This window comes from Protomyctophum bolini (genome assembly GCF_963924005.1).
Source record: "Protomyctophum bolini genome assembly, chromosome: 23".
Lineage (NCBI taxonomy): Eukaryota > Metazoa > Chordata > Actinopteri > Myctophiformes > Myctophidae > Protomyctophum > Protomyctophum bolini.
Window position 1 is genome coordinate 4,840,903 of NC_137884.1, and position 16,451 is coordinate 4,857,353.

Sequence of the window (16,451 nt, forward strand, 5' to 3'; positions counted from 1 at the left end):
TAGCCATACTTTACACTGTATAAATGGGCCATTCATATGGATACAGATACAGACAGACTTTGTCCGTACTCTGCATACATTTCTATCGGCGGGCTGCCAGAGGCCCCAGCGCCAGAATGCAAAGTCAATGCTGATATTCAGTATTGTAAGGCAAAGGCAACAGTTATTATTTAATGTATCTTATTGTCTGTTATGTCTGCTTATAGGTTCTTCTACTCAAGCGCCTGAGCTTGCAGCTGCACTGGCTGCATTGATGAGCCAAACGGAACCTTCGCATTCTGAAGTTGCTACTGCTGGTGAGGGACAATGTGCAGTGCACGTTTATTTAGTTTACCTTTTTTGAGGTTTTTCTATGTCCAGCTTTTAGTGTTTGTTTAAACGCAAACATTGCGCAACACAAACATTGAAGACGAAGGTGAGGTGATATATGATGATGTATTATTTATATGTATACGTCATTTGAAAAGTGCTATAAATCGCATGTAACATGATTACGGTATATATATATATATAATCATGATACATGCAATTTATAGCACTTTTCAGAATTCTCAAAGTCGCCTTTAAAGGTTTGTGAAACCCTAAGAACTGCCTGTTTTAGATTAATCTAATCCATCCACCGTGTCATCTCCTCAAAGCATAGCAGAACTGCTCCACGTGTAAACCACTGACATCAGATTAATAGTTTAACTCGTGCTTCTCAACTTGTTTGAGGCCTGAAAATCCATATGTGACCAGGTACTATATGTACATTTTCAGGTACTATGTGTAAATGTATTTGTGGAAAAGAGACCCCTTGTTTGTACAGCTGTACAGCCTGTAAAAATAATCACACCTGTGTGAAGTGGGGGGTTCGATCATAAGTCATCAAAAATCATCTCATTCTGGCCAATCACAATCTGTGTCTTCACTTTACACACTTTTGTGTTTACACACTTTTGTCTTTAATGTTTAAAGCTGTACATAGGAGAGGCTAGCGCCCCTCACTGTGATAAGAGAAACCCAACAGCTATGCAGTTTGTGCAATATGCTTTTACATGATCTGAAACCCTTGTACTTTTTGTGGTAAAAGCGCTCAAACGTTCTTTCTTTCCTGCCTTGATCTCCTTACCCCCTCACCCCCCCCCCCCCCCTCTTCCATTCCTGTATTTCTTGGAACAAATTGCACGATGGGAACTATGCACAAAAACTAATTTCATCCACTTTTTTACTTTTAATTTGATTCTGATTCCTGAATTAACTATTCTAGGTGATATACAGTATATAATAAATGACATCTAATCAGTGTTGGATATTTTCATTATATTGGACCTTCATTATTATTTATTGTATCTTATTCTTGTTGTATCTGTTATGTCTGCTTAGGTTCTTCTACTCAAGCGCCTGAGCCAGCTGCACTAATGAGCCAACCAGAACCATCATCGCATTCTCAAATTGCTGCTCCTGGTGAGGGACAATGTGCACGTTTATTTAGTTTACCAATAGAGCACCGAAGTCCTGGCGTCACTCGCTCATCCCCTCGATTCTCCTGGTTCACGGAAGTCATTTCTCTATGGAAAATAGCATGGGGCGATTTTTAATATATCGTCTACAATAAGCATTGTGGTCCAAAAATAAACAAGCTGTCTCTGTGTTATTGTCAGGGCGGTGTCTCTGTGTCGTTTGCGACACAGAGTCATTCACTCTAGATACAGTCTGCGAAATTGGAACTAATTCAGTAGCAGTAACAATAGCGTTTTCTCTCAGTCAGTTGATTCTTCATATCCATATGAGCGTAACAGCCTGGATGATTTGTTTATTTTTCAAACACAGTTCTTATGAGGCGATCTAAAATCCCCCTATGGGGATTACAATTCAAATAAAAAATGAACCCGTGGATTTGCGCCCTCTACCGATATTGTCGTCAGACTCCGGTGCTCTATTCTTTTAATATATATAATAATGATACATGCAATTTATGTAGCATTTTCAAAATTCTCAGTTGCTTATAAGTTGAGTAAAGAAACTGAACATCACACACAGTAGGGAAATGCCAATAATTTCGGATATACAGTACAGTATGCTAGTATAGTACAGTATGGTAGTTTTTAAATATTTATTTTATAATGGAAGTGTGGCTCTGATCAGCCTTAACCCATTTTGGGCGGGAACCCCATTATGTGTTTTAAGCATTATGTTATACTTTAGCTATTGAAAAATATCAGATCTACAAGCTCATAGCGCGCCACCGAATGGCGTGCTACGAGCTTGTAGGTCTACTATTTTTGAAAAGTCGCCAAAATGTGGCGCAAATCTTTGAATATATATTTCAGAGCGAACATGTTTAACTAAAATATTGGCTTCTGGGGGGGGTCCCTGGAACTACATATTTTGAGATGGGGGGGGTGGCTCTGTGGCCCAATAGAGATAATTCTGGGGGTCCTTGACGTGAAAAAGGTTGAGCACCACTGACATAGAAACAGGTTTTTCAGAAGAAAATCCAAAATGGGTTAAACCTTGCCCACATTTGGAGTCATACTGTACAGGGCGTTGTGTTGATCCATTGAAAGATGGACACAGCAAACGGAACACGGCACTATATAGCTCACTGGAAAGGATGTGTGGGAGATCAAGATTCAAACTAAACTTTTAACTCTAACTTTTATCATTTACAGTTTCCAAGTACAAGTACAAGTACAAGTACATGGCACCAGGTTTTTCAAATTCACTCTGTGAGTTGGTCAGGAACCAACCACATCTGTATGATACAGAATCGCCACTACACACATTCCATTATTGCAACATCACCTGGAAGGACATCGGCAGAGCTTTCGACCTAAGTGGAGAACAGTGTAGGCGTAAATTTAAGTCCAGGCGTGACCATTTTGTAAAGATCAGTAGGAAACGGAAGAAGAGTCAGCGTGATCTGGAAAAGATCCAACGCCTGGCATGGTTGAAACCATACATTACGTACCGTAAAAACGTTCCAAAGGTAAGTGTCATATCTTGCATCTTATCTTACGTCTAGAATTGGAGAGCCCTCTTTGTGTTCAGCTTTCCTCAAAGCAACATTTGCCTCCAAACTGCAAAAATCACCTGTGTGAACTGAGCGGTGCAGGCTGCTCAACAACACCGCTGGCTCTCTGCAGTTATAGCCCGCGGGCGGCTGGAAGTTCTCTGGTGCACATCAGTAAGGACCTGATCTGGGCACATCATGTGGGCACCGTTCTTAATCCTTAAAGGCCCGAGGCCGATTCTACAAAATGCCTCCTAAATCAATAGTTGTCATACTTTTAAGATTTTTATTGCAGATTTACAAGCTAGCAGTGCAGCACGAAGTGACACGCTATATTGGGGGGCTTTGAAGATGGGTGGGCATCAGGGACTTTCTAGCAGGAAGAGGTAGGCATGTAACGATATATCGTATATCGATTTAAAATGATTTGAATCCCGATGATATGAATTGATTTAATAAAAAATAAAAGGGGGGTAGTGAATTATGATGTGTGTGATATGAAATGTGAGCTTTAATTTTATTCCATCTTCAAGTGCTTTTGGAGAGAAATTTGTGTTTAAAATATTGTGAAAAATCGTATCATAAACCTCATATCGTGATACTGTATGTATTGTATCGATTCGTGAATTTAGTGTATCGTTACATGCCTAGGAAGAGGCCAAATGCCCCGTAGGGACCAGGTGCTTTTTTTTGCTAGTTCTGGTTCATCTTTGCTCATTGAGTGTGTCCTCCTAGTAGTGAACCTACCTCTTCTGTATAATACTGTCAGAATGTAAGAAAAAGGCCTAAATAACAGTCACTACAACTGATTTCTACTGCCAGTAAGACCCCTGTGGGCGAGACCTTGCAAGGTCGCGCTGAAACAACAGAGCTTCTTAATTCGGCAGAGAAACAGGAGTTCAGGAATCTGGTGTCAGTGAGGTCAGATGTAGAGTTGCTGGCCGGCTCCATAGTGTTTGATGAGGTCAGTGTCGTAATCTTCATACAGTATATGGAGATCCAGGTGATGATAGTCAGCTCCAGTCCACATATGGAGATCCATGTGTTGTACCAACTTGGTTCATTTGCAAGTGTGACTCGCGTCGCGGCAACCACACTGGTCAGCATGACACCGTTACGATATGGCCATATATTGACATTCCCATATATGGGCCGCTTAATATTGATGACATCGGGGATCTCCATATATGGGCATTCCCAGCCGATGCCCTAATGCAATCCCTGCTATGCCCATATATGTGACCATTCCTGACGGTCAATTTAATTGTTTCATATGAAAGCATATGGGAATCATGGCTTCAAATTGACATTGGCTCTTGGCTGTTCAGTTTGACCCACCACTTTCGGAGATATGGAGAGTAATTAATGCCTTGCAGAAAACAGCGAGTTGAGAAAACGTGCTTCAAAAGTTCAGTTCTGTGTACTCATGTTTAACTGCATGTTTATTGTTTAAGCATTTATTTTATATTTACATGTCGATTTCAGCTCTGACATTTATTTCAGACATGCTGTATTATGTGAAGAGTCTGCATGTGCTATTAACTCATTTTGGATAAAAAATGTTTTTCTCCTGAACAGTTAAGGTCCCCACACACCGAGCGCATTTTTCGGTGTGTGTTTCTGCATCGGTTTTCCGAAAAACGTGTCCAGTATGCAACCACCTTTAGTCTCGCCATGTCTGTCTCTGTATCAAAAAGAGTCACATAGGCCCAGACACCTAGGCTGCATGAATAAGCGCCTTGGATAAAGGCACTATATAAATGCACCATTTATTCGCTTAAATCCCCCTGTATTGCTTTGATTCGATAATTCAAACCGTTATGAGCTTGTGTATAGAGCACAATTTGATGTACTGTATTTATTTTATTTGTACAAATGGGTTCCCCGGCCTTGTTTCATTTCAGGCACCAGAGTTGCCCAGTGCTAAACCCTCTCTCCTGGAGAGTGTAGTAAGTAAGTAAAGAAACTGTTAACATCACACACGGCAGGGAAATGCCAAAGAATGTATGTTGTAAAATCTTACCGTGTATATAATGCATGAAGTTCAATGTAGTTGTTTGTTTTAAAGTCATTAGTTGAACATTGAAGTGAATTAGAAACATTTGTAATTGGACTATGTGTATGTATGTGAGTCACTCTGTCTGCATATTTGTTCACTAAAATGGTGTTGGACATGAAAATAAATACGCTAAATGATATTGCTGTAAATGGTTTCATGAATGGAGTCAAGAAGAGATGCAAAACTATTTTAATGAGGCCTTGTCGATCTGCAGTGACTCAATATTGTATCATTATATCAAACACGAGACTATGGAGTATGGACATTTTATATATTATATCTAACTCATTTAGGCATCAGATTAATTATTATTTAATGCATAGTTATTATGCATTAATATGTACATAACTAAATTGCAGAATGATGACGAGACACCATTTATTCCTTTACTTCCTGAATTAACTATTCTATAATAATCAAATGTAGAATTACAGCTTGTGTTGGATATTTTCATTATATTGGACCTTCACACAAATAATACTGCAGTATGTTGTCAATGCTGATACACACTATGCCAATATTATATGGCAATAGTTTTCTTGTTGTTGTTGTTTATTGTCTCTTATTGTCTATTTTAGGTCCTTCTGCTCAAGTTGAGCCTGACACAGATGCATGGATAACACAACCAGAACCTGCTGGCGGTGAGGGACAGCATACGTTTGTTTTATTGGTCTGTGTAACCCTAAGAACTGCTGTAGAATTACCCATTTCCCATACAATACTTACCTGTTAAATAATGACCCAAATCCTGATGACTTCAGTATATTTATTCAGCCACTATTGTCATTTGACTGATGTATCGTGACAGTAAGTACTATTACTTTAAATGCATGGGGATGGGGCCATAGCGGATCAAGATCAACAGTGCTCAAGACGGATCTGTCCGATATTTCATATTCCATCCTAATTGGCTAACATTGGCTTTCAAAGTTTGCAGGATTGTCCCGTTTTGCAGCATGCAATTTACGTGAAATCTTTCACGCACTTTCCTACTAGGCTGAGGAATATATGCCACCTTTTCACATTGTCCTGTTATAGTGCCACCAACAGGTGGATTTTTGCAAAACACATTTTTGGAACACAATGCCTCAAATCATCCAATTGCCATCAAAGGCGTAAGAACACACAACCCTTTTCACATTGGCCTATTATAGCGCCACCAGGAGGCCACAACCTGACCTGGCCTGGTGTGGAGACCTGTGCCCCGAGGGGACACGCTTTTTTCTAGTTTAGGAATATGTATTCCTGCAACGGCAACAGTTATTATTTAATGTATCTTATTGTCTGTTATGTCTGCTTATAGGTTCTTCTTCTCAAGCGCCTGAGCTTGCAGCTGCACTGGCTGCATTGATGAGCCAAACGGAACCTTCGCATTCTGAAGTTGCTACTGCTGGTGAGGGACAATGTGCACGTTTATTTAGTTTACCTTTTTTGAGGTTTTTCTATGTCCAGCTTTTAGTGTTTGTTTAAACGCAAACATTGCGCAACATTGAAGACGAAGGTGAGGTGATATATGATGATGTATTATTTATATGTATACGTCATTTGAAAAGTGCTATAAATTGCATGTAACATGATTACGGTATATATAATCATGATACATGGAATTTATAGCACTTTTCAGAATTCTCAAAGTCGCTTTTAATGGTTTGTGAAACCCTAAGAACTGCCTGTTTTAGATTAATCTAATCCATCCACCGTGTCATCTCCTCAAAGCATAGCAGAACTGCTCCACGTGTAAACCACTGACATCAGATTAATAGTTTAACTCGTGCTTCTCAACTTGTTTGTGACCAGGTACTATATGTACATTTTCAGGTACTATGTGTAAATGTATTTGTGGAAAAGAGACTCCTTGTTTGTACAGCTGTACAGCCTGTAAAAATAATCACACCTATGTGAAGTGGGGGGTTCGCTCTTATCATACGTCATCATACATCATCTCATTCTGGCCAATCACAATCTGTGTCTTCACTTTACACACTTTTGTCTTTACACACTTTTGTCTTCAATGTTTGTGTTTACACACTTTTGTCTTTAATGTTTAAAGCTGTACATAGGAGAGGCTAGCGCCCCTCACTGTGATAAGAGAAACCCAACAGCTATGCAGTTTGTGCAATATGCTTTTACATGATCTGAAACCCTTGTACTTTTTGTGGTAAAAGCGCTCAAACGTTCTTTCTTTCCTGCCTTGATCTCCTTACCCCCTCACACCCCCCCCCTCTTCCATTCCTGTATTTCTTGGAACAAATTGCACGATGGGAACTATGCATAAAAACTAATTTCATCCACTTTTTTACTTTTAATTTGATTCTGATTCCTGGATTAACTATTCTAGGTGATATAGGTATATAATAATGTAAAATGACATCTAATCAGTGTTGGATATTTTCATTATATTGGACCTTCATTATTATTTATTGTATCTTATTCTTGTTGTATCTGTTATGTCTGCTTAGGTTCTTCTACTCAAGCGCCTGAGCCAGCTGCACTAATGAGCCAACCAGAACCATCATCGCATTCTCAAATTGCTGCTCCTGGTGAGGGACAATGTGCACGTTTATTTAGTTTACCAATAGAGCACCGAAGTCCTGGCGTCACTCGCTCATCCCCTCGATTCTCCTGGTTCACGGAAGTCATTTCTCTATGGAAAATAGCATGGGGCGATTTTTAATATATCGTCTACAATAAGCATTGTGGTCCAAAAATAAACAAGCTGTCTCTGTGTTATTGTCAGGGAGGTGTCTCTGTGTCGTTTGCGACAGTCAGTCACTAATATATGATACAGTCTGAGAAATTGTAACTAATTCAGTAGCAGTAACAATAGCGTTTTCTCTCAGTCAGTTGATTCTTCATATCCATATGAGCGTAACAGCCTGGATGATTTGTTTATTTTTCAAACACAGTTCTTATGAGGCGATCTAAAATCCCCCTATGGGGATTACAATTCAAATAAAAAATGAACCCGTGGATTTGCGCCCTCTACCGATATTGTCGTCAGACTCCGGTGCTCTATTCTTTTAATATATATAATAATGATACATGCAATTTATGTAGCATTTTCAAAATTCTCAGTTGCTTATAAGTTGAGTAAAGAAACTGAACATCACACACAGTACGGAAATGCCAATATTTTCGGATATACAGTACAGTATGCTAGTATAGTACAGTATGGTAGTTTTTAAATATTTATTTTATAATGGAAGTGTGGCTCTGATCAGCCTTAACCCATTTTGGGCGGGAACCCCATTATGTGTTTTAAGCATTATGTTATACTTTAGCTATTGAAAAATATCAGATCTACAAGCTCATAGCGCGCCACCGAGTGGCGTGCTACGAGCTTGTAGGTCTACTATTTTTGAAAAGTCTCCAAAATGTGGCGCAAATCTTTGAATATATATTTCAGAGCGAACATGTTTAACTAAAATATTGGCTTCTGGGGGGGGTCCCTGGAACTACATATTTTGAGATGGGGGGGGGCTCTGTGGCCCAATAGAGATAATTCTGGGGGTCCTTTACATGAAAAAGGTTGAGCACCACTGACATAGAAACAGGTTTTTCAGAAAGAAAATCCAAAATGGGTTAAACCTTGCCCACATTTGGAGTCATACTGTACAGGGCATTGTGTTGATCCATTGAAAGATGGACACAGCAAACGGAACACAGCACTATATAGCTCACTGGAAAGGATGTGTGGGAGATCAAGATTCAAACTAAACTTTTAACTCTAACTTTTATCATTTACAGTTTCCAAGAAGAACATGGCACCAGGTTTTTCAAATTCACTCTGTGAGTTGGTCAGGAACCAACCACATCTGTATGATACAGAATCGCCACTACACACATTCCATTATTGCAACATCACCTGGAAGGACATCGGCAGAGCTTTCAACCTAAGTGGAGAACAGTGTAGGCGTAAATTTAAGTTCAGGCGTGACCATTTTGTAAAGATCAGTAGGAAACAGAAGAAGAGTCAGCGTGATCTGGAAAGGATCCAACGCCTGGCATGGTTGAAACCATACATTAAACCGTACCGTAAAAACATTCCAAAGGTAAGTGTCATATCTTGCATCTTATCTTACGTCTAGAATTGGAGAGCCCTGTTTGTGTTCAGCTTTCCTCAAAGCAACATTTGCCTCCAAACACACTGTGTGTGTGTGTGTGTGTGTGTGTGTGTGTGTGTGTGTGTGTGTGTGTGTGTGTGTGTGTGTGTGTGTGTGTGTGTGTGTGTGTGTGCGCGCCCAGGTGATGGTCGTTGATGCTCAATACATCAAGGAAGGCAATTCTGTTTCTGCACTGTCAAATAGGTCTACATCTAACCTAAGATGCCATCAAAGAAATCTTTGTTTTACATGTTAACTCGAGCTAGGTTCTAAACAAGAAAGCATGTTTACAGTTGTTGCACAGAACCTGAAAAGTACATGAAAAGTAATGCTACTTTTGCAATGTAGTTAAATAAAAAATGTGAGAAAAGCTCGGGAGGGGGGAGATAAATCATTTAAAATATATTATTTTCGGTCATTTGTCTGAAAAATAAATTTGTGTTTAAAATATTGTGAAAAATATAAAAGTATCATAAACCTCATATCGTGATACTGTATGTATCGTATCGATTCGTGAGTTTAGTGTATCGTTACATGCCTAGGAAGAGGCCAAATGCCCCGTAGGGACCAGGTGCTTTTTTTTGCTAGTTCTGGTTCATCTTTGCTCATTGATTGAGTGTGTCCTCCTAGTAGTGAACCTACCTCTTCTGTATAATACTGTCAGAATGTAAGAAAAAGGCCTAAATAACAGTCACTACAACTGATTTCTACTGCCAGTAAGACCCCTGTGGGCGAGACCTTGCAAGGTCGCGCTGAAACAACAGAGCTTCTTAATTCGGCAGAGAAACAGGAGTTCAGGAATCTGGTGTCAGTGAGGTCAGATGTAGAGTTGCTGGCCGGCTCCATAGTGTTTGATGAGGTCAGTGTCGTAATCTTCATACAGTATATGGAGATTCAGGTGATGATAGTCAGCTCCACATATGGAGATCCATGTGTTGTACCAACTTGGTTCATTTGCAAGTGTGACTCGCGTCGCGGCAACCACACTGGTCAGCATGACACTGTTACGATATGGCCATATATTGACATTCCCATATATGGGCCGCTTAATATTGATGACATCGGGGATCTCCATATATGGGCATTCCCAGCCGATGCCCTAATGCAATCCCTGCTATGCCCATATATGTGACCATTCCTGACGGTCAATTTAATTGTTTCATATGAAAGCATATGGGAATCATGGCTTCAAATTGACATTGGCTCTTGGCTGTTCAGTTTGACCCACCACTTTCGGAGATATGGAGAGTAATTAATGCCTTGCAGAAAACAGCGAGTTGAGAAAACAGGCTTCAAAAGTTCAGTTCTGTGTACTCATGTTTAACTGCATGTTTATTGTTTAAGCATTTACATTTCAGCTCTGACATTTATTTCAGACATGCTGTATTATGTGAAGAGTCTGCATGTGCTATTAACTCATTTTGGATAAAAAAAGTTTTTCTCCTGAACAGTTAAGGTCCCCACACACCGAGCGCATTTTTCGGTGTGTGTTTCTGCATCGGTTTTCCGAAAAACGTGTCCAGTATGCAACCACCTTTAGTCTCGCCATGTCTGTCTCTGTATCAAAAAGAGTCACATATGCCCAGACACCTAGGCTGCATGAATATGTGTAAGCGCCTTGGATAAAGGCACTATATAAATGCACCATTTATTCGCTTAAATCCTTCTGTATTGCTTTGATTCGATAATTCAAACCGTTATGAGCTTGTGTATAGAGCACAATTTGATGTACTGTATTTATTTTATTTGTACAAATGGGTTCCCCGGCCTTGTTTCATTTCAGGCACCAGAGTTGCCCAGTGCTAAACCCTCTCTCCTGGAGAGTGTAGTAAGTAAGTAAAGAAACTGTTAACATCACACACGGCAGGGAAATGCCAAAGAATGTATGTTGTAAAATCATACCGTGTATATAATGCATGAAGTTCAATGTAGTTGTTTGTTTTAAACTCATTAGTTGAACATTGAAGTTAATTAGAAACAATTGTAATTGGACTATGTGTATGTATGTGAGTCACTCTGTCTGCATATTTGTTCACTAAAATGGTGTTGGACATGAAAATAAATACGCTAAATGATATTGCTGTAAATGGTTTCATAAATGGAGTCAAGAAGAGATGCAAAACTATTTTAATGAGGCTTTGTCGATCTGCAGTGACTCAATATTGTATCATATCAAACACGAGACTATGGAGTATGGACATTTTATATATTATATCTAACTCATTTAGGCATTTGATGTAATTTGGTCATCAGATTAATTATTATTTAATGCATAGTTATTATGCATTAATATGTACATAACTGTAAATTGCAGAATGATGACGAGACACCATTTATTCCTTTACTTCCTGAACTAACTATTCTATAATAATCAAATGTAGAATTACAGCTTGTGTTGTGTAGTGTTGGATATTTTCATTATATTGGACCTTCACAAAAATAATACTGCAGTATGTTGTCAATGCTGATACACACCATGCCAATATTATATGGCAATAGTTTTCTTGTTGTTGTTGTTTATTGTCTCTTATTGTCTATTTTAGGTCCTTCTGCTCAAGTTGAGCCTGACACAGATGCATGGATAACACAACCAGAACCTGCTGGCGGTGAGGGACAGCATGTGTTTGTTTTATTGGTCTGTGTAACCCTAAGAACTGCTGTAGAATTACCCATTTCCCATACAATACTTACCTGTTAAATAATGACCCAAATCCTGATGACTTCAGTATATTTATTCAGCCACTATTGTCATTTGACTGATGTATCGTGACAGTAAGTACTATTACTTTAAATGCATGGGGATGGGGCCATAGCGGATCAAGATCAACAGTGCTCAAGACGGATCTGTCCGATCTTTCATATTCCATCCTAATTGGCTAACATTGGCTTTCAAAGTTTGCAGGATTGTCCCGTTTTGCAGCATGCAATTTACGTGAAATCTTTCACGCACTTAACTACTAGGCTGAGGAATGTATGCCACCTTTTCACATTGTCCTGTTATAGCACCACCAGGAGGCCACAACCTGTGTTTTTGCAAAACACATTTTTGGAACACAATGCCTCAAATCATCCAATTGCCATCAAAGGCGTAAGAACACACAACCCTTTTCACATTGGCCTATTATAGCGCCACCAGGAGGCCACAACCTGACCTGGCCTGGTGTGGAGACCTGTGCCCTGAGGGGACACGCTTTTTTCTAGTTTAGGAATATGTATTCCTGCAACGGCAACAGTTATTATTTAATGTATCTTATTGTCTGTTATGTCTGCTTATAGGTTCTTCTACTCAAGCGCCTGAGCTTGCAGCTGCACTGGCTGCATTGATGAGCCAAACGGAACCTTCGCATTCTGAAGTTGCTACTGCTGGTGAGGGACAATGTGCACGTTTATTTAGTTTACCTTTTTTGAGGTTTTTCTATGTCCAGCTAAAAGCTGGACATAGAAAAACCTCAAAAATCCAGAGCGACTTACATTAAGCAAGAACAAAAAGCATGGGGAATACATCACATAAAAACATTTATCATGAAACATGCGTAAACTAAGAAAGTAACAGTGAAATATTTATAATGAAACTATACATATAAGCTATACATCTATACTACTATGATATACATTATGTACTATGACGTGCTATGACTACATACAATGCACTTATGCTGTTTACATAACATGCTATAAGTCTATCAAATGCTATCTAAGTCTACAGAATTGCTATCTAAGGGGGTGGGGTAAGTGCTATGGGCCATGATGGAGTCTGAAAAGGTGGGTTTTCAAACTATGGCGGAAGATTGGGAGTGATGCTGCAGTTCTGACTGCAATGGGAAGTGCATTCCACAGTTTTGGAGCCAGAAGGGAGAAGAGTTTGGGACGTGTGGAGAGTTGTCCCGGCGTTTTTAGAGAGGGTACTTCCAGCTTCCCTGCGTTGGCTGATCATCAGTGTTGGATATTTTCATTATATTGGACCTTCATTATTATTTATTGTATCTTATTCTTGTTGTATCTGTTATGTCTGCTTAGGTTCTTCTACTCAAGCGCCTGAGCCAGCTGCACTAATGAGCCAACCAGAACCATCATCGCATTCTCAAATTGCTACTCCTGGTGAGGGACAATGTGCACGTTTATTTAGTTTACCAATAGAGCACCGAAGTCCTGGCGTCACTCGCTCATCCCCTCGATTCTCCTGGTTCACGGAAGTCATTTCTCTATGGAAAATAGCATGGGGCGATTTTTAATATATCGTCTACAATAAGCATTGTGGTCCAAAAAGAAACAAGCTGTCTCTGTGTTATTGTCAGGGAGGTGTCTCTGTGTCGTTTGCGACAGTCATTCACTCATATATGATACAGTCTGCGAAATTGGAACTAATTCAGTAGCAGTAACAATAGCGTTTTCTCTCAGTCAGTTGATTCTTCATATCCATATGAGCGTAACAGCCTGGATGATTTGTTTATTTTTCAAAGACAGTTCTTATGAGGCGATCTAAAATCCCGCTATGGGGATTACAATTCAAATAAAAAATGAACCCGTGGATTTGCGCCCTCTACCGATATTGTCGTCAGACTCCGGTGCTCTATTCTTTTAATATATATAATAATGATACATGCAATTTATGTAGCATTTTTAAAATTCTCAGTTGCTTATAAGTTGAGTAAAGAAACTGAACATCACACACAGTAGGGAAATGCCAATATTTTCGGATATACAGTACAGTATGCTAGTATAGTACAGTATGGTAGTTTTTAAATATTTATTTTATAATGGAAGTGTGGCTCTGATCAGCCTTAACCCATTTTGGGCGGGAACCCCATTATGTGTTTTAAGCATTATGTTATACTTTAGCTATTGAAAAAATATCAGATCTACAAGCTCATAGCGCGCCACCTAGTGGCGTGCTACGAGCTTGTAGGTCTACTATTTTTGAAAAGTCGCCAAAATGTGGCGCAAATCTTTGAATATATATTTCAGAGCGAACATGTTTAACTAAAATATTGGCTTCTGGGGGGTCCCTGGAACTACATATTTTGATATGGGGGGGGGGGGGTGGCTCTGTGGCCCAATAGAGATAATTCTGGGGGTCCTTGACATGAAAAAGGTTGAGCACCACTGACATAGAATCAGTTTTTTCAGAAAGAAAATCCAAAATGGGTTAAACCTTGCCCACATTTGGAGTCATACTGTACAGGGCGTTGTGTTGATCCATTGAAAGAAAAAACACAGCAAACGGAACACGGCACTATATAGCTCACTGGAAAGGATGTGTGGGAGATCAAGATTCAAACTAAACTTTTAACTCTAACTTTTATCATTTACAGTTTCCAAGAAGAACATGGCACCAGGTTTTTCAAATTCACTCTGTGAGTTAGTCAGGAACCAACCACATCTGTATGATACAGAATCGCGACTACACACAATGCAAGATTGCAACACCACCTGGAAGGACATCGGCAGAGCTTTAGACCTAAGTGGAGAACAGTGTAGGCGTAAATTTAAGTCCAGGCGTGACCATTTTGTAAAGATCAGTAGGAAACAGAAGAAGAGTCAGCGTGATCTGGAAAGGATCCAACGCCTGGCATGGTTGAAACCATACATTAAACCGTACCGTAAAAACATTCCAAAGGTAAGTGTCATATCTTGCATCTTATCTTACGTCTAGAATTGGAGAGCCCTGTTTGTGTTCAGCTTTCCTCAAAGCAACATTTGCCTCCAAACTGCAAAAATCACCTGTGTGAACTGAGCGGTGCAGGCTGCTCAACAACACCGCTGGCTCTCTGCAGTTATAGCCCGCGGGCAAAATGCCTCCTAAATCAATAGTTGTCATACTTTTAAGATTTTTATTGCAGATTTACAAGCTAGCAGTGCAGCACGAAGTGACACGCTATATTGGGGGGCTTTGAAGATGGGTGGGCATCAGGGACTTTCTAGCAGGAAGAGGTAGGCATGTAACGATATATCGTATATCGATTTAAAATGATTTGAATCCCGATGATATGAATTGATTTAATAAAAAATAAAAGGGGGGGGGGGTAGTGAATTATGATGTGTGTGATATGAAATGTGAGCTTTAATTTTATTCCATCTTCAAGTGCTTTTGGAGAGAAATTTGTGTTTAAAATATTGTGAAAAATCGTATCATAAACCTCATATCGTGATACTGTATGTATTGTATCGATTCGTGAGTTTAGTGTATCGTTACATGCCTAGGAAGAGGCCAAATGCCCCGTAGGGACCAGGTGCTTTTTTTTGCTAGTTCTGGTTCATCTTTGCTCATTGAGTGTGTCCTCCTAGTAGTGAACCTACCTCTTCTGTATAATACTGTCAGAATGTAAGAAAAAGGCCTAAATAACAGTCACTACAACTGATTTCTACTGCCAGTAAGACCCCTGTGGGCGAGACCTTGCAAGGTCGCGCTGAAACAACAGAGCTTCTTAATTCGGCAGAGAAACAGGAGTTCAGGAATCTGGTGTCAGTGAGGTCAGATGTAGAGTTGCTGGCCGGCTCCATAGTGTTTGATGAGGTCAGTGTCGTAATCTTCATACAGTATATGGAGATCCAGGTGATGATAGTCAGCTCCACATATGGAGATCCATGTGTTGTACCAACTTGGTTCATTTGCAAGTGTGACTCGCGTCGCGGCAACCACACTGGTCAGCATGACACTGTTACGATATGGCCATATATTGACATTCCCATATATGGGCCGCTTAATATTGATGACATCGGGGATCTCCATATATGGGCATTCCCAGCCGATGCCCTAATGCAATCCCTGCTATGCCCATATATGTGACCATTCCTGACGGTCAATTTCATTGTTTCATATGAAAGCATATGGGAATCATGGCTTCAAATTGACATTGGCTCTTGGCTGTTCAGTTTGACCCACCACTTTCGGAGATATGGAGAGTAATTAATGCCTTGCAGAAAACAGCGAGTTGAGAAAACAGGCTTCAAAAGTTCAGTTCTGTGTACTCATGTTTAACTGCATGTTTATTGTTTAAGCATTTACATGTCGATTTCAGCTCTGACATTTATTTCAGACATGCTGTATTATGTGAAGAGTCTGCATGTGCTATTAACTCATTTTGGATAAAAAAAGTTTTTCTCCTGAACAGTTAAGGTCCCCACACACCGAGCGCATTTTTCGGTGTGTGTTTCTGCATCGGTTTTCCGAAAAACGTGTCCAGTATGCAACCACCTTTAGTCTCGCCATGTCTGTCTCTGTATCAAAAAGAGTCACATAGGCCCAGACACCTAGGCTGCATGAATATGTGTAAGTGCCTTGGATAAAGGCACT

The 16,451-nt window shown here is 39.9% G+C and overlaps 1 protein-coding gene across 4 annotated transcripts in view; it reads left to right on the forward strand.

Annotated features, from left to right (window-relative positions):
• The window catches only part of LOC308311311 (uncharacterized protein), a 48,793-nt gene that overhangs the window by 14,879 nt on the left and 17,463 nt on the right, over nucleotides 1–16,451 (forward strand). For all 4 annotated transcript variants that reach the window (XM_080757982.1, XM_080757983.1, XM_080757984.1 and 1 more), the window contains exons 15-27: nucleotides 207–296; nucleotides 1,366–1,446; nucleotides 2,655–2,971; nucleotides 4,900–4,948; nucleotides 5,633–5,695; nucleotides 6,358–6,447; nucleotides 7,514–7,594; nucleotides 8,802–9,106; nucleotides 10,941–10,989; nucleotides 11,701–11,763; nucleotides 12,434–12,523; nucleotides 13,175–13,255; nucleotides 14,470–14,774. In XM_080757982.1, coding sequence (XP_080614108.1) covers nucleotides 207–296; nucleotides 1,366–1,446; nucleotides 2,655–2,971; nucleotides 4,900–4,948; nucleotides 5,633–5,695; nucleotides 6,358–6,447; nucleotides 7,514–7,594; nucleotides 8,802–9,106; nucleotides 10,941–10,989; nucleotides 11,701–11,763; nucleotides 12,434–12,523; nucleotides 13,175–13,255; nucleotides 14,470–14,774 — 1,664 coding nt within the window. The remainder of the gene's footprint in view (nucleotides 1–206; nucleotides 297–1,365; nucleotides 1,447–2,654; nucleotides 2,972–4,899; nucleotides 4,949–5,632; nucleotides 5,696–6,357; nucleotides 6,448–7,513; nucleotides 7,595–8,801; nucleotides 9,107–10,940; nucleotides 10,990–11,700; nucleotides 11,764–12,433; nucleotides 12,524–13,174; nucleotides 13,256–14,469; nucleotides 14,775–16,451) is intronic.